We start from the raw sequence: 25,313 nt of genomic DNA, 5'->3' as shown, positions 1-25,313 counted from the left end.
GCCGTGGTGTAGGGGGGAGATTGGTGGTACCGTCTAGACGTCTGGAAAGTAGTCGTTGTTGCTCTTGTGGCTGCAGTTCTTGAATATATAGACGTGATATGATAGAATAGGTGATGATGGAGCAGGCCGAATCTCTTCCTTTAGAGTTTACCGTGACATCTGGGTGAGACCCGGAGGCTTCCCGGCATCCCTCCCTCCCTCTGGTCAGCGGTTTTTCGCATTTTCTGATACTCAGCCTCTGAACTGAGGAGAATTTGTGGCGTGGAGGTCTGGGACCCCTTGTCCCCTTCCCGGGGAGGGGTTGGGGGGTTGGGCAGACGGATGCGTGGCATTTGTGGTGACGTCATACTTGTTTCCTTGGTTTGATTGGGAAGTTCTGTTGCTAGTTTGGTTTTCGGTTTGAAATTTATTTGATCAGCAGTAGTTTTTGGAATTCCTACTTTTCTGGGTGCCTGACCTGGTAGATGGCAGGCAAAGACTGCTTCCAATTACACAGGGGTGTCTTTAGGCCATTGCTCCTCGTGCCACTCTTGAGGGGGGCCAAGTTCTGGCTCACGTCCCCGGTAGGCCTAGAACTCTTTTGATTGACTGTTGCCACGGTCTAATATATACACGTCGGCCCAGTATAGCTCCAGGGAGCCTCCGGGTCTTACCCAGAAAATGGTGTTTCATTACATTCATTGTTGGTTTTTTGCATTAATACGGCACTATTAGTAAGACCCTGAGACATTTTGTTGTATAACAATACAGCTGTAGTCAATAAATAGTAAATTCCACAATTATTCTTCCACCGGCGGTTAAATACTGTACGTCATTCGCAGACAAAGCCAAGACCACCGGGTGCATACTGTACGAATGCAGACTAGGTTTATACGTACACCCTACAGTAGGCTGGTGTTTAAGCTAGATCCAGTAACATAAATTTTTTTCAAATATTCGATTTACATAAAATTATATAATTTTGGGTTATATATTTAGTTTAGCAACATTATTACAATAATAAGATCTATAAAAAAATACTTATTTTAGAACTGATTTAATTATTTTATTATTTCGAAGCCGTAGGTCACTGAACTGTGGCAACAAATTTGATCAAAACACGCATGGTGTTATGTGGACACGGATTAGACCCGTCCACTCACGCTGGAGTTATACCGCCAATAACATGAATAATTTCTCAAATAGCAAATACAGTGGAACCTCTATTAACGAGTTTAATCCGTTCTGGCACCGAGCTCGTTACCTGGAAAACTCGTCTTTGGAAACAAATTTCCCCATTTAAAATAAAGGAAATAAATTTAATCCGTTCCTCTCCCAAAAACATCCATACTTGTATGACTTTTTTTTATGTAAATATAATACTGCACATGTAAATATAAATGTTTTGTTGTAGTGTTTTAATATTTACTTTACCTTATGAAGAGTAGTTGCTGGCTTGAGGGAGACGATGGGGAGGTGGGAAGGAGGAGAGAGGTTATGGTGTGGAAGGAGAATCCACCTCTGAGTCAGGCGGACTCTCTCTTCTTGGGAATTTCACCCAAATTTCATTTCAAATGTCACACAAGGATGCGTTAGACCAGCACCAAATAAAAAACTATGTTGATTACACTCGTTGAGTCAACAATATAATAGTCTTACCACGAAGATACAATACAATGCTGTTTTCTCAAATAGGCAATGTGGTTATTAAAGAAAACGGAAATTTCATGGCAAACATGTATACAATCCCCAAGTCGATCGGATAAGAATTGGATTTTATAGAAATATTTGCTCAAATGACGCTTGAGCGCGGTGTTTGGGTGCATTCAAGAGAAAAAAAGTGGGTTACGTTCAAGCGACATATACCTGCGAAAGTAATAACACTTTCATAAAGTGTTATCACAAAGTGATAAATTAATTAAACATTTTCACACACTGGGTTGTCACTGCTTTATCAGGGCAGCTTTTCCAAGAATGCATTCAACTTTTCAAACATTCCAAACACTTCCCTGATCTCAGTGGAAGAGGCAGCATCCTCCCTTACCTCCTCATTCCCTTACTAATGGTGTAAATTGTTGATGAGGACCTGCCATACTTCCTTGTGAGATCAATCACACAGACACCACACTCATGCTTTGCTATAATTTCCTTCTTGAAATCCATAATAATTGTGTCTTTTTTCCTCTTGAAAACACTATCTTTAGCAAGCAGCTTCTTTGGAGACATCGTGTGTTACAAATTGTAGTCGCAAAACCACTAAAAACCCAAAGAAAAGCTCAAATAAATCCAGAGGGATGCTTGTCGTGTGAGATACAACAACAACACTGGCGTCGGAGGCGTCCGAGAATTTGCGAGAACCCGCGAGACGCTAGGAAGCGCCATGTGGTTTCACTCGTTAATAGAGGCGAGCTCGTCAATAGAGACAAATTTGCTGCGAGTGGCATGCTCGTTACTGGAAAAACTCGTTAATAGAGCCACTCGTTAATAGAGGTTCCACTGTATCTATCATATTACAGTATATTTTTGGTTTTATTTAGTTTAGTTTAATTAGGATAATAGAGAGTTATTAAAACACCAGTTTTAGAAATGATTTATTAATCTGAAACGTTCAAAGTCACGGGTCACTGAACTATGACGACACAGACGAAAGTGAGTGAAACCTCACTGTAAAGTGAGGTTTACTGTAGAGTATTCCCATATCTATCCACCCTCACTCATCTTGTTTCATCACAGAAAATGTGTATAAGAAGATTTCAACACATTAGTTAGCTATTCACGCTTCAGCCTTTAAATTAATTTACAAAGATATGTGTGCCACAAATCAGTGAACGAAAATCATTGAAACTCAGTCGTTCACTTGTGTGGACCACTCTAGCTGGTGTTTAGTTAATATGCTTTACTTGTTGTGTGGACCATTCTGGCTGGTGTGTGGTTCATATGGTTCACTTGTTGTGTGGACCATTCTGGCTGGTGTTTGGTTCATATGGTTCACTTGTTGTGTGGACCATTCTGGCTGGTGTTTAGTTAATATGCTTTACTTGTTGTGTGGACCATTCTGGCTGGTGTTTGGTTCATATGGTTCACTTGTTGTGTGGACCATTCTGGCTGGTGTTTGGTTCATATGGTTCACTTGTGTGGTCCACTTGTGTGATCCAACTTGTCTTATGAAGGAATTATTAATTGTAATCTGTGATAGAATGAGACAGTTTTCCACCACTCTATGAACTCTGTTCCAACATCGTAAGCTTATGGACCACTTGTGGTCCACTTGTGTGATCCAACTTGCCTTATGAAGGAATTATTAATTGTAATCTGTGATAGAATGGGAAAGTTTTCCACCAGTCTGTGAACTCTGTCTCGACATCGTAAGCAAATCCTAACATCCCCTGCTTCGGCGAACCATTGTTCGTCGAACCGGGTGAGTAAATCCGTCCTGAAAAGTGTGCGAACTAGCCGGAGATTCGTTGAATCAGGGTACGTTAAATTGAGGTTGTACTGTAATATGTTCATAAAACAATAAACAAATACTCTGTTGGCTATTGCACTATATACACAGGTTATATATAAGTATCTATATATTATATCATATGAGTATCTACTCATAACGAACCACTAAGTTGGTATTGCGAGTCAAAGCAGCAAGGTGTGGCCACCACATCTGCCAGTCAGCCTCTTGCTGCCACTCCTTCCCTCAATGACTCCTCGCTTCCCCACATCCTCCTCCCACCATACTGTTGTTGCTTTTATTCACTACATACAGACGTTATATATAAGTATCTACATGTTCTGTTCACCATAACTGTTCATTTAAGCTGGTATAGTGCCCAAAGAGCATAATGGCCACCCTTACACAGCATGAAGGTGTCGGGAAGATGATGCCACCCCTCTCACCAAAATGGCTTCTCCCAACACTCCTTTTGTTATTACACTGTATGTACACGTTATATATAAGTATCTACATTTGTGTTCACCATAGTGAACCACTAATCTTGTATGGTGACTGCATATGGTGACTAACAGGTGACCCACACACAACTAATGCTCCCTCCCTCCCTCCCTCCCTGGTTCAAGGCCAGACACACTAACATTCCTCCTTCAAGTATACTGTTTGTGGTGTTATTACCCTATATACACACATTATCTATAAGTATCTACATGTTTTGTTCACCATAACTGTTCAACTAAGCCAGTATAGTGCCCAATGAGCATAGTGGCCGCCCTTACCCGGCATGACAAGTCATTTAGATGTTGCCACCTTCCTCACCAAAATGGCTTCTCTCAACACTCCTTTTCCTGTCATTACAGTATATATACATGTTATATATAAGTACTGTATCTACATTTGTGTTCACCATAACGAACCCCACTAAGTTGGTATGCCGAGTCAAAAGGCAGCAAGGAATGACCTGCACACCAGGCAGCTGGCCCCTGGCCGCCACACCCTCCCTCACCTCACCTGACTCGCCAACATTCTCCCCCCACCATACTGTTCTGGTTTTTATTCACTATATACAGACATTATGTATAAGTATCTGCATGTTTTGTTCACTATAGTGAACCACAAAGTTGGTATAGTGAGTCCAAACAGTAAAAGGTGGGCAGAGTGAGTCAGCAGACAACTCTACCTCCCTCCCCCACTAAGATTACTCCTCCCACTACAGTGCTAATTATCACAACAATCCTGCTATTATCAGAATCCTGGTCATTTTGATCACAGTCCGGGGTCTTCTGTATTACTATCATCGTTAAATAATAGCATGTACATATATTTTTTTACATTTTTAGGCGATGCTATGGTCACAAGCTGAATAGCAGTGCTGTGAGCTCATGCTGTGTGCGCCAGCCTTAGTGGCTCACTCAGTACTGAGGGCCCAGTCCCACACCTGGGAGTGTTGCCCACGATTTTTTTTTAAATGGCATCTGTTTACAAGAGTCCCGATGAGGGTGAGGTGAACCCTGTGTATCCGTTGGCCTTTTAAATCTTGCATTGTACTCCAACACGTCATATGACGTGATGCGCACTTTTGGGTATGTTACTTAACACGTCGTATGACGTCTTGCGCAGTTTAAGAGTTAATGAATGAGCCAAACTGATTTAGCATCCAGTAAATTCTGATTGGTTGAACCAAAAAATGTTGGGACTGTGTATTGAAGCTCATTTATGTGAGCTGTTGCTGTGTCTGTCCATCTGGACACATCCAGATAAGCTGTTGCTGTGTCTGTCCATCTGGACACATCCAGGTAAGCTGTTGCTGTGTCTGTCCATCTGGACACATCCAGGTAAGCTGTTGCTGTGTCTGTCCATCTGGACACATCCAGATAAGCTGTTGCTGTGTCTGTCCATCTGGACACATCCAGGTAAGCTGTTGCTGTGTCTGTCCATCTGGACACATCCAGGTAAGCTGTTGCTGTGTCTGTCCATCTGGACACATCCAGATAAGCTGTTGCTGTGTCTGTCCATCTGGACACATCCAGGTAAGCTGTTGCTGTGTCTGTCCATCTGGACACATCCAGGTAAGCTGTTGCTGTGTCTGTCCATCTGGACACATCCAGGTAAGCTGTTGCTGTATCTGTCCATCTGGACACATTCACAACACACCACCTAAGCCAAATCCAAAAAAAATCAGATATACTGTATTGGTATTTACCTTAATTACCTGAGAGCCATTCTATAGTGGCTGCAATGGGGACAGGAAGCTGGCAGCTTGCTAAAGGTCCCCCTCCCCCATTATTTCTAAGCATTTCTTCTACCTGGATTTTTAATTGAAGTATAGTAATGTGTTGAAATTTACTGTTTTGGCGGGTGGGCAGCTCCATGGGTTTACAACCCTGTGGGTGAAAAGGCATCTATTTTCTGTCCTATACAGAGGCTTGTTGAATTTGAAGCTGTTGCCCCTTATTGATATTACTGCACAATATACGACTTCTTGGGCTTCATGAGGATATCTTTCCTCATGATATCATTCATGAGTTTATACATGACGATAGATGTATACCAAAATGGTATAAATTTGGTTACTAACTTCAATTTACTGGCTCGTGTACGGTTTACTGAAATCTGCCATGATAAACGGAGAAATCTCTCTCTAGCTCAAACCATGGAACTAGTTAGCACCATACTGTATTTCATTGTTCTAAATAAATATACTGGGGTATGTGCATTTAGAATGCTGTAAAGGGATATTTGCATATAAGAACATAGAGTACTGTACTAGTTTAAGTCTCGCCTTTCTATACTTTCGACAAAAACTCAATAATTTTTCCCTCATACCTGTTTCTTTCAATGCTTTTGTCATGGATTGGCTCTGTTCTTGATCAGTATCCATCTGGAAGTCAATTTGCAGTGTTTATAAAGCTAGTAACAACAAATACCTAAGATAAAATAACCAGAATGAGGAAACTTTTTGACTCAAGGTTAGGCCGTGGCTGTCACGAGTAAGGCTATGAGCAGGGCCATGAGCAGGGCCATGAGCAAGGCCATGAGCAAGGCCATGAGCAAGGCCATGAGCAAGGCCATGAGCAGGGCCATGAGAACAGTGAGCCTCCAGCATGGGTGGGTGCCCATGGTGGGATCAGAATGCCATGTGGGGTATACAGAGAATGAGAACATGTTGGCACTCATTTTATAAGTCCCATAGTATTTGGACAATAAATGGAATTTAAAAAAAAATTTAATTAACGACACTGCGTCATCACGCATTCTCATAATTTGGCTTTTGTGATGGAATATGCAGGATCGAGCAGCGAAAGTGTTAAAATACATACTAAAATTGAGTTGTTTTATTCCTGATTAAAAACAAATATTGCATGGTGTGATGTTTCAATTATTTGGATTTAAATTTTCTGGACACCTCAAACCATGTGCTAAGGTAGTTTTCTTTTTCTCTTCCAAACAGCTTCAACAAATCAGCCAAGCCAAATAAGAATTATACCCAAGAAGGCTGTTAGTTGCAACGAGTGCTTGCCAGCACCTGCCGTGGAGCACGACGAGACGGTACCAGCACCGTCCCAAGTCCTAACTTCTCTCAAGGTCAGCTGATTACTGGCTCTTAGATAACTTTTACACCATAATAACATGTGCATAAGCTAATCTCTCATTATTTGTTGTATATTTTTATTTACCATATATATTAAAGAGTTCTTACAGTCTTGTAAAGCCACTAGCACGCATAGCATTTTGGGCAGGTCCTTAATCCTAATTTTCCCCGGAATACGACCTGCAAAATTGTTTAATTAACAACCAGGTACCCATTCACTGCTGGGTGAACAGAGGCTACAGTTAAGGATTGGTGCCCAGTCAATCCTCCGTGGCCAGGATATGAACTCGGGTCAAAGCGCTCACAAAGCACCGGGCGAGTGTTTTACCACTGCACCAAGGGGACTGCAATTCAAATTTATTACATTGGACTACTGCTTTGTTTGTGAAAAAGAAATTGTGTACATTTTTTAGAGCATCGTGAGACAGGTTAGTTTTACTGTACTGTTAACCCTTGTACTGTGAGTGTCAGACATGGGTCACATGCACCATATCTGACTTCTAATATGTAAGTCAAATAGAGATGATTTAGAGTATTGTAATTACCTAAGTGTAGTTACAGGATGAGAGCTACGCTCGTGGTGTCCTGTCTTCCCAATATTCTTTGTCATATAACGCCTTGAAACTACTGACGGTCTTGGCCTCCACCACCTTCTCACCTAACTTGTTCCAACCGTCTACCACTCTGTTTGCAAAAGTGAATTTTCTTATATTTCTTCGGCATCTGTGTTTAGCTAGTTTAAATCTATGACCTCTTGTTCTTGAAGCTCCAGGTCTCAGGAAATCTTCCCGATCGATTTTATCAATTCTTGTTAATATTTTGTACGTAGTGATCATATCACCTTTTTTTCTTCTGTCTTCTAGTTTTGGCATATTTAATGCCTCTAACCTCTCCTCGTAGCTCTTGCCCTTCAGTTCTGGAAGCCATTTAGTAGCATGTCTTTGCACCTTTTCCAGTTTGTTGATGTGCTGCTTAAGATATGGGCACAACACAATCGCTGCATATTCTAGCTTTGGCCTAATAAAAGTCGTGAACAATTTCTTTAGTATATCGCCATCCATGTATTTAAAAGCAATTCTGAAGTTAGAAAGTGTGGCATAGGCTCCTCGCACAATATTCTTTATGTGGTCCTCAGGTGATAGTTTTCTATCTAGAACCACCCCTAGATCTCTTTCTTTATCAGAATTCTTTTAAGATTTCTCACATAATTTATAGGTTGTGTGGGGTCTATGTTCTCCTATTCCACATTCTATAACATGGCATTTATTCACATTAAATTCCATTTGCCAGGTGGTGCTCCATATACTTATTTTGTCCAGGTCATCTTGAAGGGCATGACAATCATCTAAGTTTCTTATCCTTCCTATTATCTTAGCATCATCAGCAAACATGTTCATATAATTCTGTATACCAACTGGTAGATCATTTATATAGACAATGAACATCACTGGTGCAAGAACTGAACCCTGTGGTACTCCATTTGTGACATTTCTCCAGTTCGATACATTGCCTCTGATTACTGCATTACTGCCCTCATTTTTTCTATCCGTCGGAAAATCTTTCATCCATGTTAGAAGCTTATCTGTCACCCCTCCAATATTTTCCAGTTTCCAGAACAACCTCTTATGTGGAACTCTGTTGAAAGCCTTTTTTAGGTCCAAATAGATGCAGTCAACCCAACCATCTCTTAACTGTAAACTCTCTGTGGCCCGATCATAGAAACTTAGTAAATTCGATACACAGGATCTTCCAGATCGAAAACCATACTGTCTGTCTGATATTACATCATTTCTCTCCAGATGTTCTACCCATTTAGTTTTTATAATTTTTTCCAATATTTTCACTATTACACTTGTCAATGATACAGGTCTATAATTGAGGGGGTCTTCCCTGCTTCCACTTTTGTAGATTGGAACTATGTTAGTCTTTTTCCACACGTCTGCTACGATTCCTGTATACAGGGATGCCTAAAAGATCTGGTGAAGTGGAATGCTGAGCTCAGATGCACATTCACTCAGAACCCATGGTGAAACTCCATCTGGACCAACTGCTTTGTTCTTACTTAGCTCCTTTAACATATTTTCCACTTCATCTCTAGACATCTCTATATACTCTATGTTGTTCTCTGGAATTCTTGTTTTGTCTGGTTCTCTGAAGCTCTCATTTTGTACAAACACACTTTGGAACTGTTCGTTTAATGTTTCACACATTTCCTTTTCATTTTCTGTGTATCTGTCCCCCATTTTCAACCTCTGAATATTATCCTTTACCTGCAGCTTACTTTTAATGAATTTATAGAAAAGGCCTGGATCTGGTTTAGATTTGTCTGCTATACCGTTCTCAAAGTTCCTCTCTGCCTCTCTCCTTACTGACGTGTAGTTGTTTCTTGCATCTTTGTATCATTGGTATGTTTGGGGGTTTGGCCTCTTCCTGTAATGATTCCATGCTTGTATCTTTTGATCTCTGGCCCCCTCGCAATTTCTGTTGAACCAACCCTGTTTCCTAGGTCTGCATGTCTGTTTTGGTATGAATGCTTGTGCCTTCATCATATATTGTGTCAGATTTGGCATACATCTCATTTACTTCCTTGCCTAGCAACTAGTCTGTCCAATTATACTCAAAAAAATTTCTAAGTTCCCCATAGCGTCTTCTCTTGAAATAGAGTTTAACAACTGTTTCACTGTCCCCATTCTCTGCTAGGTTATATCGCATAACGTATTTAATGTCCAAGAGGACGTGATCACACATTCCCAAGGGAGGAAGGTACTGGATGTCAATTACCTTTTCTTCTTTCCTGGTGAATACTAGTTCCAGTACTGACGAAACATCCCCTTCCCTCATTCTTGTGGCCTGCTTGACGTGTTGATACATGAATGTCTCCAAGATGAGGTTTACAAATCTGCCTGTCCAAATATCCTCTGTTCTTGCCTCGTTGGCCTCCCAGTCTATTGCCTTAAAGTTAAAGTCTCTCAGTACCAACAATCGGGAATTATCTTTGTCAGCTCTTACCATGATCTCTCTCATGACCGTTATGAGACCCTCTCGTTTGTCATCCAGTTCTTCCTTTGTCCATGTGTTGCTTGCTATTGGGCTGTAGGCATTTAAAATTATCAGCTTATCTTGATTCAGGAGCTGCAATGCCATTATGTCAATATCTCGAGGATTTTCAAGCATTAATTCTCTTACCTTCAGGTGTTCTTTCACCAGCTCAGCCACTCCTTCCCCTTCCTAGTTTTCCTGTCACGTCTCCAAACTGAGTAGTCCCTTGGGAATACGACCTCATTTAAAATATTTTCTTCAAGTTTCATCTTGGGGGGAATGCAACAATATCTGGGACTATGAGCTGAATTATATCCTTCAACTCCAATATTTTTTATCTCACTCCATCTATGTTGGTATATACTATTTTCAGGAATATGGCCCCCTTCCCTTTGTTCTTTACACCCCCTTCCTTTAATGATTTTGTTGCTTTGTCTTTATGTACCATTTCACAAGCTTTCCAGTCCCTGACACTTTGTAGAAAAAAGAATTCCTCTCTTCTTCATTTCTATTCCCCTTTCAGACGTTTCGCTTCAATGAGGTTCACTTTCAGCTTTTCTCTGTCCTCTTTTGAGAGGTCTTGTCTTATTGACCAAAGTTTGCCATCCTCTTCATATTGTAATTTTCTGGTATTCCGAAGCACTTCTGTCATTTACTTCACTCCATTAAACGTAACCCTTAAGGGGAGGTTCTTGTCTTTCTCATATTTTCCTATCCTCGTAAAATCACTGACATGCTCCTTTGAATTTAGGCCTTCTCCTATTCCGACTATTTTCTCTATGATTTTCATCTCTTCTGCTGCTCGGTCCACCCTAGATGGAATTTCCTTCTCTACACATCCAAAAATTATTATGGACTTAGTTCTATCTGCAGTGTTTTGTACCAGTTTACTGTTGGTAACCAGTTCTTTCCTAATTGCTTGCCTAATTTCTGCTTCTTGTTGGTCATTTCTGGTTTTGACTTCGGAACACACTTCTTTGATAGTCTCTTTCTCTTTTACAACTTCAGCATATGTCGCTTTTATTTCTTCTTTATACTTTTCTAGTTCTTTATTCACCTCTTCTATGTGAGTTGTCAGTGAAGTTTCCAGTTGGAGATCCTTACTTAACTCTATGTTAGCTCTTAGGCTCACTTGGAGTTGTTCACCATATGAGTCTATTTTCTTGTTTATTTCTTCAAAGTCACCACACTTCACTTTCCATGCCTCATTTTCTTTCACTAGTTCCTTGATTTGCTCCTCCTGATTTGTTACCTTGTCTGTTAATGCAGTAATAATCTTACCTTGTTGAAGCATACTCCCTTTTAGAGTGCAAAGCTCACTCCTAAGAGCTCCATTGTCCTCTTCCAATTTAAGCACTTTTTCTTCATACTTCTTTTGCATATCCTCAATTATCTCTAACCTGCCAAGAACACCTCCTTTCCTTATATCTTGTGGTGAGAATCCTTTGAAACAATCATCTGTTGGTGTGTCTACATTCCCAGTGGTGGTGGTGGCGGCGGCCATCTTTGTTTTTGTTCTAGAACAAAAACAAACTTTTCCAACTCGGCTATTTTCACTCGCCTTTTTGTTATTTATATTATTTTACTACTTACAAATTTCACCATTTGTGTAAGATTTAAAAGTCTCATATGTACACGGGGCTAATGTTAGCTTCCTCTGGCCTCCAGTAAACGTGTGCCATCTTGGGGGGAAAAAAAAATCGTGGGCATCTCTCCTGGAAATGAGGGCTTCATTGTTGAGAGGGTGACGACAGGTAGCGCATTCTGCAGCAGTTCACAGCACCACCACCATATCATGAACGAAATAAAAACTGCAACTATTTTGCTTGGATAGTGTCATAGAAGAGTCTGACTGATAGACAATGTACAAGGTTCAGATATGAGTGGCTTAGTCCCTGTGATGCGGTGGTAAGACATTAGCCCAGCACTTCGTGAATGCTGTGGCCTGGGTTCATATCCTGGCCAGGGAGTGACCAGACCTTAACTGTAGCCTCTGTTCACCCAGTAGTCAATGGTTGTTAAACGATTTGGCGGGTCGTATTCCGGGGAATGTTAGGATCAAGGACCTACCCAAAGTGTTATGAATGCTAGTGGCTGTACAAGAATATAAGAACTTTTGTATATATGAATAAATACATAAATATATAAACAGTGAATACATTGCTGGTTATGATCACCGCGGGAGGCAGATATTCGCACCACACAGCCGGGGTTACGTGCATCTACACATTATGATATAGGACCTCATGTTCTTTTATAAATAAACTTGTGAAATAATGACAGTATTGATATTTAGGATTTAGTGACAGCCATGTGTGTTGGAAGCATTTTGCTCAGTCAGGTGATGTCGTTCTGCTGGTAGTGGGTTGTGCTATGCTGTGCTTGGATTTCATTCCTCCCTCACCAGACGACCTTACCTGAAGCACACCTGGAGAGGGTTCTGGGAGTTCTTCTATTCCCCAAGCCCTGCCTGAGGCCAGGCTTGACTTGTGATAACTTGGTCCAATAGGCTAACATGGTCCTTAATTCTAGGAGTAGAATAGGAATAATCTCCCTTCAACACTTCTCTTCAAATGCACAAAGAAATCACATTATCGTGATGTATCAATGAGAAAATTATTTTATCATTTTATCATCCCAGTTTACATTTTTTTTTTTAGCATGTCATGGTTGAGTTGTTTAGGGTGTGCATGCCTCAGAGTATCCAGTGTGGAGGTTCGAATCCTCATCATGGCTAATACTGTACTTATTTTCGCATACTATTGAATAATATTACTTGATAAAACAAAGAAAAATAAATCAGAGACATTGAAATAGTCAACCACACTATCGTGGAAAATAATCATTTGGTTCACTTGAGCAATAGGAGACTTGAAGTACCAACCCCACAGGCATGAGGCAGAAGCTCCGCTGACCAGTACACATCATCATACACGACATGTACTGGTCAAGGTAAAGGTACTGGTCAAGGTAAAGGTACTGGTCAAGGTAAAGGTACTGGTCAAGGTAAAGGTACTGGTCAAGGTAAAGGTACTGGTCAAGGTAAAGGTACTGGTCAAGGTAAAGGTACTGGTCAAGGTAAAGGTACTGGTCAAGGTAAAGGTACTGGTCAAGGTAAAGATACTGGTCAAGGTGTTTCAGATGGCAGAGCACCATCCTCACTGTGACCACCTGTTCTCCAAGTTGTGGATTTCAAATTTGCTCCTGAACAACTTTGTTGCTTCCTGCTACAATTATGTATGCGATCATATCACCTTTGTGTGTCTTCTGTACATGTTTTATTACTTTCTGACTGCCTCTTGTCTCTATTCTATTTCCTTATTTTTATTCCATTTACAAACATTGGTTAATTTCTCACAGGACATGGTACGTACTGTAACGATTACACCCGCAGCACATTTATTGAACACAATTGGTGAGCAACAAATATGGACAGTATTGGAGGATGTCCGCAGGACTGTTGCAAAACGACAAGATGTAACGCTAGCGGTTTTTCGAGCGTTTGAAATTCTTACAGTGGACTTGGCTGTAGCTGTAGGTATGTATATTGTTAAATTATTATACATATATATTTACATGTAGAGAACATAAAGTTGAGAGTAAAATTTATTTAGAGATAGTGTTGTAACTTCTCATTGTATGGGACAGGAAACCATGCTTAAAAATGTTAAACCCTGCGGTAGTACTCTGGAGTGTTTAAACAACCCAAACATGCACAGACATCAGTATAAAACTGAATGGTGGGGGGGGGGGCTGAGCTGACCTGGGCCCAACTCCCTCCACCCACAAATGAGGGGTGGGGGGAGGGGCTCCCCCTACTAGCTGGGTGGTGGCTAGTTTCATGAAATTGTCGTTTTGTTTTCATTGTTTGGGAGTTCCTTTGGCAATGTTGAGGCTTCAGTCTTGTTTTAAATCATGCAGTAGTTTTTATTTGCTCATTTTTCTGAGTGCTTCCATGTGGGTGGCAAAGATGATAAACTGTAAATGTAAAGTGTTCATACACCATCGCTCCTTAGCCTCTCTGTAGAGGGGGGTCTGGTTCTGGCTCGTAGTGTACAGTAGGCCAGTAGAACTCAGCGACTGATGACTACTAGTAGTAGGGCATTAAATCGATGTGATAGCTTCAGGGCGCCTCCGGTAGTGTATCAAAAGACGAAGCGTCAAGAGGTAGAATTCTTGGACGACAGAGCCAGTGTGCAGAGGTAGTGTGTGTGTAACCCTGGTTTGGCTTCAGTGGAATCCTTGGGAACCCTTGTGCACTCGGTAGAATCCCAGGTTGCAATCCATTTGACCATGTTGTGGCCTAGTGGTCCAAGGCATCTACTTTGGAATACACAGAGCATAGGTTTGATTCCTCATTATGGCTCCTATGGATTTTCTCATTGCTACATCACCTTAGTGTGATTTCTCTGTGGAATTTATATAGGTATATAAAGTGTGTAAACAGTGTATATACAGGTCTCCCTGGGGGCCTGACAGCTGAGTGGACAGCACTTCAGATTCGTAGTCCTGAGGTTCCGGGTTTGATCCCCGGTGGAGGCGGAAACAAATGGGTAGAGTTTCTTTCACCCTGATGTACCTGGCCACCTAGCAGTAAATAGGTACCTGGGAGTTAGACAGCTGTTATGGGCTGCTTCGTGGGAGTGTGTAACAAAAAGAAGGCCTGGTCGAGGACCGGGCCGCGGTGACGCTAAGCCCCGAAATCATCTCAAGATAACCTCAAGTGTAATAACAGCAAAAACAGAATGTTTTATTGTTCAAAGCAAATAACATTTTCTGGGGGGGAGCCCCGTCGGCTCCCCGGAGCTTTCCCAGGTTGATATGCTAATGTCAGACTTTGGCATAAGTCATGTGTATGGAGTTCTTGGGCCTACAGGAGACCACGGCCAGAATTGGGCCCCCTCAGAGAGGCAAGGGGAGCAATGGCCTATAGAAACCCCTGTGTGGTTGGAAGCATTCTATGTCTGCCATCGACCGGGACAGGCACCCAGAAAGGTAAGCGCCCCAAAACAAACCCCTATTCTGGTGAAAATTGCTACCAAAAACCGAACTAATGGATAGAACTCCCGAACTGAAAACAAGCAAACTAGTGTGACGTCACACGTCGCCACGCCGCTGTCTACGCAGCTCCCCCCTCCCCGGGAGGGGGAAGGGGGAGCCCCAGACCCCCCCACGCCGGCTACCCACACCTCAGTTCTTGAGGCTGATGCTATAGTCGAAGGTCGTGTGCTCTGGCTCCGGTGTCGCTACTGCACTGTGCTTTGCGTGTGGTGTTTGTTTTTGTGGGTGCGAGAGCCAGGAGTTATCTTCAGTACTCGGGCTGCATGTGCCTAGGGCTGCCTTCCCTAGGTGCCCTGTAAGTACTGCCCTTGGGGCTTGGGGCCACCTTCCACAGGCTCCTCGGGGTCTGCCTTTGCTGGTTCGCTTTACCTTTTCGGCCGCCTGTTGGGCTCTTGGGTGTTCTGTTCTCCCTTGTTCCCTGCAGGTAAGAGGTTGTTTGCACTGGTAGGGGCGCGGGGTTACTTGATCTCGAGACTCGGGCAGCTTCGGGGGGTGCCCCTTCCGGGGGGGGGGGGGGGGCGGCAGAGGCATTTGAGTCTTGTCTCCCGGCTGAAGCTTCTGGGTCTGACCAGTGGGACACCTTTCTTCCAGCTTCTACGGCTGCTCCGTTCTTGTCTTGTGGGGTCGGGGCTTGGGGAAGGACTCGGCCCTGGGTCCTGTGGTGAAGGACCTCCCCGCCAAACACACACCAAAACTACTACGTTGGTACAACGTTCGAACAAGTTTTAACACCTCCTAACCAGTTATAACAACCAATATAGCAAGTTGTAACAACGTTCTAATACGTCATAAACACGTTAAGCCAAGATGTAACAACTTTATTACAAGTTGTAACAAGCGGAAAATAGAGACAGTTTCGGTTTGTGTTTCCAGGGTCGAGGCTGGGGAGGGGCTGACTTTGGGGCCTTGGGCCCCGCTGGACCCCGCCTGGGTTTTTCTTCCCTCTGAGCGGGGCTTAGTGTTACAAGGAGTGGGGTTTTCTTTTCCCCCCCTCTGCGTATGAGTTGGATTTGGTGTCGACCCCTCCCCGGGTTCGGTTCCGTGTTCCCCAGGTACGTTGGTTCCGTCCTTCCGGAGGTTTTCAGCTTATCACATCCAACCTGGCGTGGTGTGGGCGACTTTTGCAGGTTACCTTCTGCGTGACCCAGATTATGCCTCTGAAATGGATCCGTCCGAGTTCAGGTTCGGGACTTTGTTCCCTTTCTGGCTCCGTTACGAGGTTCCGGAGTCTTCCTGGCTAGCGGACTGCCCCTTGTTTTCTCTGGATTTCTGGCATTCCTTCTGTCGTTCCCGCACGCTGGAGTGGCGGGAAGCTTCCACGGTGCTTCAGGTTTTCCTGGGGGCGAGCTTGAGTACCTGAATGAGTGCTTGTTTGCCCCTGCCCTTCCCCGCGATGTGGGTGTTATTCAGCTCCATGTGCAGGTTCCCACCCTTTCGGTGGCACTCTTTGTGGAGGACTTGCGCGCCCGGGGCCTTTTGGTTTCGGCCTTGCGGTTCTTTTCCCTCCTGGAGCTGTCCTCGGATTGGCTCGTGGAGGATGTGAGGACGCTTGGGTCCGTCCTGGGGTCCGGCGCCTTGTCCTCGGCGGCGCGTTCGTCGGCTGCCTTGTTGAGGCTTTTCACGCCGATTTTGCAGGATGCGGTTTCCCTGTTTTATGCTTCCCGTCTCGCATGTCGGCAGGCGGTGCTGGGTTCCTCTGTGGAATCTGCTTGGGCTCTGGGTCTTAGGCGGTCTTCGCCTTTTTGTCATCTTCTGTTTGAGGAGTAGGCCGTGGCGAAGTTTATTCAGGCTACGTTGTCGGCTTGTCGTCCGATGGCAGACTTGTTGGTTTTCCGGGGGTCCCGGGGTGGATCTTCCCGGAAGGGTCATGCCAGGGCTCGGGGTTCCTCTCGTCGTGGTAGGCCACTGGTGTCAGGTTCGGGTTCGGCTCCTACTTCGGACCCTCCCTCGTCTGGTCGGCACGGTGTTCGCTCTGTGCCAGGTTCTGGGTCTCGTAAGGGGCGCCGACCCTTTCGCGGTGAGGTCAGGGGCCCCCCCTTCCCACTCTCAGGGCGGGGAGGGCTGCGCGGACGATCGGCGAGGCAGTAAAGTGTGATGTTTGCTTGTTTGCTTGTTTCCTTGGGATTGTATGGAGTTTCTACCTCTGTTTGTTTTTTTGTTTGTATCTTACCATGTGGGGTTTGTTTTGTTATGCCTACCTTTCTGGGTGCCGAACCCCGGTCGATGGCAGATAAGGAAAACCCCAACCACAAGGGGGTTTTCCAGGGCCATTGCTCCCTGAAACCTCTCTGAAGGGGCCAGGTTCTGGCACTGGTCCTTAGTGGGTCTGAACTCCATAGCTAATGTCCCGGTCTAATATAACATACATTAGCCCGATAAGCTCCAGGGAGCCTCCGGGGCTCACCCAGAAAATGGCGTTTCATTACATTCAACGCTGATTTTTTGTGGCTATGTTGTGTAGCTTCCGAGGATCAACAGCCCCGCAGCCCGGTCTCCGACCAGGCTGCCCAGTTGGTCGTCGGGTCAACAAGGCTGCTCGCAGTCTGACGTATGAATCACAGCCTGGTTGATCAGGTATTCTTTGGAGGTGTTTGTCGAGTGCTTTCTTGAACACTGAGAGGCCGGACAGTTATGCCCCTTATGTGTAGTGGAAGCGTGTTGAACAGCCTTGGACCTCCGATGTTGATAGTTCTCTGAGTACCTATTGCACCTCTGCTTTTCAACGGGGGTATTATACACATCCTGCCATGCCTACTGGTCTCATGTGGTGTTATGTTGTGCATATGTTAGTAACATGAATATATTTGAGGATTCTGATGGTCTACACATTTTATTGTATAAATTTGTCAAAAAACGAGGGAAAAGCAATCAGAGAGATTGGAATAAATATGTAAACAGCATCTTGGTGGCAACTCCTGCCTCACTGCTGGCTCAGCAGAACCACTGCTAGATGAACGCTCTTGAGTTGTGATGTCATCACGAGACTTCCGGGCTTTTCTACGGTCAAAGTAAGTTACGGAATTTTGTTGGTATTATTTATCCCGTGATCTGGGAAAATAGTACAAAAATTTAATTTAACTATACTAGAAGGAACTTTCTGTGGAGAGCCCCTTTGGCTCCCTGGGGCTATACGGGGCTGATATGTCTATTTGACCATGGCAACAGTCAATCGATGGTGTTCTTAGCCTACCGGGGACCATGAAACAGAATCTGGCCCCTCAGAGAGGCACAAGGAAAAATGGCCTATAGATACCGCATGTAGTTGGAAGCAGTGTCTGCTGTCTACTAGGTCAGGCACCGAGAAAGGTAGGAATCCCAAAATAAACTACAGCTGGTTAAAATTTGCAAACCTAAAGAGCTGATCGAGCAGGCAGAACTCCCATCCGAAAACAAACAAGCAAGCATCATGTCACCACAGCTGCTGACTGTGCAGCTCCCCCCGTCCCCGGGAGGAGGAAGGCGGAGCCCCAGACCCCCCCCCCCCCCCCCCTGCGCCGGCTACCCAACCTCAGTTCTGTGGCTGTTGTTTTGGGTGGCAGGTAATTGACTTTGGCTCCAATCCTTGATCAGTGCTGTGCCTTATGGTGTTGCAGTGCGGTGTGGCAGCGAGACAGGTGTAATTCCAGATGTACTGGGACTGCATGTGCCTAGTGTCACCTTCCGTAGGTGCCCTGTAAGACTTTGGGGCTACCTTCCACAAACTGTTCGGGAACTGCCTCCACTGGGGTCTTTTGCTGCTTGGTGATTACCCGCCCTTGGGGTCAGCTAGGGTTTTTTCCTATCCCTGTTTGGCCTTGGGTAGGAGATAATATCATCGCTGGCAAGGGGAGGGGGGAGGCAAGGTACTGTGTAACTGTTTTATAATATGCATAGCAGCCGGTTTTGTTCCTCCTGTAGACGTTGTGCTTTTGCGGGGGCGTTTATTTTCTTTTGTTTTGTTTTGCCTGATGTGGGTCTGCTTGATGTTGTTATAGGACCACTTGTATTATATGGGTGGCTCTCCTCTAGTTTTCCCATGGTTGCATACGTCGCAGAGGCTCAACATTATATTTGTTTGGTAGTTCTGGGGTAATCGGTTAGCAATACCTTGCCTGGACTTCACTTAGCAGTCAGCCTAAGGGACCTGGAAACCCCCATTGGGGCTCATTGGTCCAATGGATGAGTCCTCAGAGTCCCATCTCCCTTTGTGCGAGTTTAAAGGTTGCTCTATCCCGTTTGTCTCGGGTGATACCATTTTTGCCTCTGCCATGCTGCCTGTTGGGTCAATGACACCTTTGACCCAGAATCCTGCAAGCTTTGTTCCTTGCATGTACTCCAGTTCACCCAGTCCACTGCTATGGATATTCAGGTGCAGGCAGCTTCAGCGTTGCACGCGAGGTTTAGGTTGCTGCAACGCGCTAGGTTGATTGCCTTTCCGGATTCCCCGAGGCTGCCCCGCTTTGGTTATAAGGAGCCGGACTTGGGGCGTTAGTCACCTCGACTTTGGTTTCGTCCGCACCCCACTGGTCCTTCCCTGCTGTGGTTTATCCTGCGTCCTCCCCTTCTCCCTTCTCCTGGTTCCCAAACATCTAAAGGTTTCAGAGTCGGGGCAGGGCTATTTTGATGTTGAGACTCGGGTGGCTTCGGGGACTGGCCCTTCTGGATCGGCAGCGAGGGTCTTTTGAGCCTCTTCCTCCTGCCGGGGCTTCCGGGTCGTGCCAGTGGACCCCCTTCTTTCCTGTGTTTCCGGTGGATTCTGTCTTTCCTCTAGAGGCAGAGGGTATGGAGGACGGCTCTGCCCTGATGTGGAGGATCCCGGGGCTGGGGAGGCATTGACTTTGGGGGTGGGGGGGGGCTTGGTCCACATTTGACCCTGCTTGGGTGTTGGTACCTGCAATGTGGGGCTTGTTGTTAAAGGGGGAGAGGTTTTCCTACCCTCCCCCCCTCTCTGTACGAGTTTGATATGAATTTGGATCCTCCCTGGGTTCGGTTCCGGGTTCCCTTAGGTTTCTCAGTTCCCTTTTTCTGGAGGTTTTCTGCTTCCCACATCCTGCCCAGGGAGGTGCGAGGGCCATTGCGGCTTACCTCCTGCGAGTCCCGGATTGTAGTGCTTGGGCTTTTCTTTTTCCTTCTTGGGCCCTTGTTCCTTCTGGGCAGGGATTGTTGCTGCATGGGAGTGGGGTTTTTCGTACCCTCATTCCCTTTATGAATTCGAGTTAGGTGTGGCTCACCCCCCCCCCCCCCCTCCCTGTTCATTTTCAGGTGCCTTTGGGTTCCTTGGATTCGTCCTTTCGGAGGTTTCCTTCCTCTTGGATTTCTCCTGGGGAGGTTCGAGAGGCCCTTGGTATGTACCTCTCGCGAGACTCAGTTTACGCCTCTGTGATGGATCTGGCTTCGTTTGAGTTTGGTGGTTCTTCCCCATATTGGGTGCATTATGAGGTTCATGAGTCTTCCTGGCTGGCAGACTGCTCCTTTTTATCTCTTGGGGCTTGGCGTGGCTTTTGTCGTACCCGCACGTTTGAGTGGCGGGAGGTTTATTTAGTGATGCAGGTATTCTTGGGGGGGGGGGGAATTGCTCGAGGTCCTCAATGAGTGCCTCTTTGCCCCTCCACTTCCTTGTGATGTGGGTGTGATGCAGTTGCATGCTCAGGTTCCCACTTTTTGGCTGCCTTGGCGGCTGAGACCTTCGGACATGCTGTCATTTAGCTTCGGTCTAGCGCTTCATCAGTCTTCCGGAGCTGTTTTTGGATTCTTTCGGAGTATGTGGGGGCGTTGAGTGAGGGTCCTTCAGCTGGGGTTTTTGGTTTTGGCTTCTGTGGCGTCGTTTGCCTTGCTGAAGCTGATTCTCCAAGAGGCGGTTTCTATTTTTTTTCTCCTCTTGCCTCGCTTGTCGGCAAGCCGTGCTGGCTGTGTCTTTGGATTCGGCTTGGGCCCTGGTTTGATCTAATTCGCCATTCTGTCCTCTGTTTGCAGAGGATGCCGTTGCCCAGTTTCTGTCGGTGTCTTTGGTCAGTTGCTGTTCTATTTCGAACTTGTTGGTGCTCTGGGAGGTGGGGGGGGGGGGTCGTTCCCGGTCCTCTTGTTTGGGTCGTGCCTGGGCTCAGGCCTGTGGTTGGGGTAGGCCTTTGGTGTCAATTTCTGAGTCAGTGTGTTCCCCGGGGCCTACGTCGTGTAATCAGCGCGGTGTTTGCACTGTGCGGTGGTTGGCTTCTTGGGGTTCGCATCAGCCCTTACCACTCTTGACGGGGTGCAATTGACCTTGACCTTCGCCCCATTGGCGGGTGACCTGCAAAAGGGCCGACTGGCTCTTTGGGGTGGAGGCTCGCTCTTTATGCCTGCTTTTGGTCCCGCGATTCGTGGGCTTTTCGGGTCATCTCTTCAGGCCTTTGGTGGCATTGGGTGGCCTTTTTCCCCATTAGGGGGTTGGTTGGTTGGTTCATGGGGTGAGGGGGGTGGGGGGCAGGCTTCTTCTCCGTCCCTCTATCAGGTCATTTTGAAGTGGGTTCACTTGGGCATGGTCAAAACGATCTCTCAAGTGGGTTTCCCGCTTGTTTCCAGTTCCAAAACGGGACTGTGCGAATCTCGTGTACATTCTTGACATGTCTCATCCGAATCGGTTGATTCCATGTCCTTCTTTTCGGATGATCACATTGTCCCAGGTCCAGCTCGTTCTCAAGCAGGGCACTTGGATGATTTCCCTGGACCTCCTGGACGCTTTTTGGCAAGTCCCGATTCAACTGGGGTTCAGGTATTAATTGTGATTCAAGGTGGGTGACAAGCTGACTGCTTTTGTTGTCTTCTGTTCAGCTTGAATCTGGCACCTCGCATTTTCACGCGCTAAACTCGGGTCGTGGTGGCCCATCTGTGTCTGCTAGGTATTTGGGTTTTGGCCTATCTTGATGACTGGTTGGTGTGGGCTCCCTGCTGGTCTGCTTGTCTGCTAGCCAGGGATCTGGTTCTTTACCAACTTGCCGGGTTCGGGTTCCTGGTAAACTGCCAGAAGTCCCAGTTGGTTTCGTCCCAGGTTCGAACCTGGCTGGGCCTAGTATGGGATTCTTGGACTGCGTCCCTTTCTCTCACTTCTACAGCTCTGCTCCGATTGCAGTCCTGCCTTTGGCTGTTTTTTTAGGGGTAAAAGAGTCACTTGGCAGTTGCTCGCGCAGCTGTGAGGGAACCTGAACTTTGTTCTGGTGGTTTATTTGTTGGGCAGGGTATGACTTCGGAGGCTGTTCTGGTATCTTCCGAGCAACCTCTTTCGCCGCTCTTGCGATCGCTGGGTTCGATAACCAGTGTCTTTGCATCGGTTGCTGCGTCACTGGCTTCCTCTTCCCTGCTCGATGTGTTCATGGACGCTTCATCTCTCGGTTGGGGCTTTGTGATCAGTGCTTACCAGTCTGACCAGGGCCGTTGGGTGCTGTCCTTACGTCAGGCTCACAGGAGTTTGCGGCAGTGTGGCAGCCGCTACGCTGGATTCGGCTTCCTCGAAGCTCGGTGATCTGGCTCCATTGAGACTGCTCCTTTGTGGTTCATTGTCTAAACTGCGTGGGGTCCCCTCGGTCTGTGACTCTTTGGCACTAATTGCTTTGGGTGGCACTTCTGCCAAGTTCTTGGGGTTTAGCTTTATGTGCTGTTCACATTCAGGGAGTGTCTACTGTTCTGGCAGACGGTCTGTTGCACTTCATTCCTCTTTTCACAGAGTGGACGGTCGACGCTACCTCCTTCCTTTGGCTTTGCCGGACGTACAGGCGCCAGGAGGTGGACATCTTCACGTCAGCATGGTCTCGGTGTCTCCTATTGCACGTGGCGCAGTTTCCCAACTGCAAGGTCGTCACGGTAGATGTTTTTCGGCAGGACTGGTCGAAGTGGGGAGTTCCTGAACCTGTTTCCTATGGGCCAGCTGTTGCTCCAGGTCCTAGCTCACTTAGAATCCTATTGGGAAAGGGTTCTTCTCCTGGCTCAATGGTAGCTGGCCCAGCCTTGGTTTCAGGTACTGCCTGCTTGGTGTCCATACTGAGGCGTTTTTCCGTGGCTCCGCCTCTTTCAGCAGATCGAGCCAGTGAGGTACCTCGCTGGTTTGCCTTACTGTTCCACACTACGCGTCTGGTCTTTCTGACGCGTGTGTATTGCCATTTATATGGTGATCAGGTGGCGTATTTGATTGTGTCCCACCTGAGGTCTTCTTCACAGCAACAGTATGAAGTTTCTTGGCGGTCTTTGTCACTTTTTCTCTTAGGATGATTTTGTCAGTTTTGGACTAGGTTGTTTTGTCCTCTAATCTCTCTTGGATTTTTCTGGATCGGCCTATCTTGCCTAATACTGTTGCTTCATATTGCGCGGCACTGGCAGAGCCGCTCCAGCTTGCATTCAGGGTGGATGTTGCTTCCGATCCGTTCCACAAGCTTTCTCATGCATTTTTCACATCTGGCCTGCTCATGTGCCGCCCGAGCCTTCTTGGTCTTTAGACCATGTTCTTTCTTTTCTTTCTTCTTCTCGCATTGTTGTGGCCCCTTCAATAAGGGATTTCTTTTGAAAGGCCTTGTTTTTGTGTGCTTTGGCCTCTGGGGGGGCGGGTTGGGGAGGTTCAGGCTCTCCTCCGCGGGTTCAGTTCGTTTGGTCCAGGTGATCGTTTTGTTTGCAGCCTTTTACTTTTTTTCTGACAAAGAATGAAACGACTGGCTTCCAGAGGGGTCCATTGGTTGTGGATACTTGGTTGGTCTGGTGCATCATGTGTTCTGTCCGGTGCTGGCTTTACGCCACTACCTGCGGGCCACTGGTTCTGTGATGGTGGACACTCTTAGGGTGGATCCAGTTTCCCTGGTTTCCTGTTCCAGGGGCCCATGTCTCTCAGGTTGTCTGCAGTGTCATCATGTCAAAGTTCAGCCAGCCTGCGGTCTACCCTTGTACATGACATTCGGAAGAATGCTGCTCTCGCAGCGGTTTTTAGTAACATGTCTTGGTAGACATTCGGGTGCAGGGGTTTTGGAGGTCGAACAAGGTCCTGGCCGCCAGGTATCTAGTGAACTTTCTGTTTCCCTCCCGGCTGTGTGTAGCTTTGGGACGCCCGTCTTGGTCGTCTGTCTCTTCTTCGTCTTGAGACCTGTGATGCTGCCGCCTCCCGGGTAAGTCCGTCCTTTTACCTATCTTTGGATAGTTAGCTTCAGTTAGCTGATGGGGCTCCCCACAGAAAACCAGCATTGAATGTAATTATTACATTAATATTAAACCCATTCTATGGATTTAAAGTTGAAGTCGCCGACTACCAACAGTCGTGATCTCTATCCGCTCTTACTATAATCTTTCTCATTATTATGAGGTCCTCTCATTTATTATCCAGCACCTTCTTTGTCCCTGTGTTGCATGGTGGTGTGGACGGTGTGCATTTATGATTATCAGTTTTATCATCCTGATTGCAAATCTCCAGTGCTATTATGCCAACTTCTCGTAGCTTGGAAATCACTACAGGGTATTTCCTTTACATTTTAGGTGTTCTTTCACCAGTACGTCAATGCCTCCATCTTTCCTAATTTTTCTGTCCCGTCTCCAAATTGAGTAGCCCCTTAGGAATACAACCTCAATATAAAAGTACTGTATGAAACACTGTATCATCTTAGAGTTTTGTCTCTGTGAGTGCAACAATGTCTGGCATCTGCCACCACATTACATCATTTAGCTCAAGTATTTTTTTATCTAACTCCATTTGTTTAGCGTTATACAAATTTCAAGAACTCGCTCCCTCTCCCCTTGTTCTTTTCTCCCACTTTCTCTTTTGGTTTTGTTGGTTTGCCTTTTTGTATCATTTGACAGCCTTGCCTACCCCTCGGGTGGCCTCGTAGCCTGGTGGATAGCGCGCAGGACTCGTAATTCTGTGGCGCGGGTTTGATTCCCGCACGAGGCAGAAACAAATGGGCAAAGTTTCTTTCACCCTAAATGCCCCTGTTACCTAGCAGTAAATAGGTACCTGGGTGTTAGTCAGCTGTCACGGGCTGCTTCCTGGGGGTGGAGGCCTGGTCAAGGACCGGGCCGCGGGGACACTAAAGCCCCGAAATCAACTCAAGATAACCTCAAGATAACCCCTGTCACCTTCCAGAAAAAAAAATTGATTTCTTCTTCGTCTCTGCTCTCATTTAGATGTTTTGATTAAAATATATAGGGGGTAGAAGAATAAAAGAACATAGAAAGGGTATTGGAGGGGGACCTAAAAATCCTCTGTAATGCATT

The 25,313-nt window shown here is 45.8% G+C and overlaps 1 protein-coding gene across 2 annotated transcripts in view; it reads left to right on the top strand.

Annotated features, from left to right (window-relative positions):
- dlt (codanin-1 like protein dlt) overlaps positions 1–25,313 on the top strand; it is a 150,464-nt gene that overhangs the window by 110,796 nt on the left and 14,355 nt on the right. For both annotated transcript variants that reach the window (XM_069324547.1, XM_069324548.1), the window contains 2 exons: positions 6,876–7,009; positions 13,416–13,593. In XM_069324547.1, coding sequence (XP_069180648.1) covers positions 6,876–7,009; positions 13,416–13,593 — 312 coding nt within the window. The remainder of the gene's footprint in view (positions 1–6,875; positions 7,010–13,415; positions 13,594–25,313) is intronic.

The sequence above is a fragment of the Procambarus clarkii genome, chromosome 14 (assembly GCF_040958095.1).
Source record: "Procambarus clarkii isolate CNS0578487 chromosome 14, FALCON_Pclarkii_2.0, whole genome shotgun sequence".
NCBI classification, from domain to species: Eukaryota; Metazoa; Arthropoda; class Malacostraca; order Decapoda; family Cambaridae; genus Procambarus; species Procambarus clarkii.
This window is presented reverse-complemented; position numbering and strand designations above follow the sequence as displayed.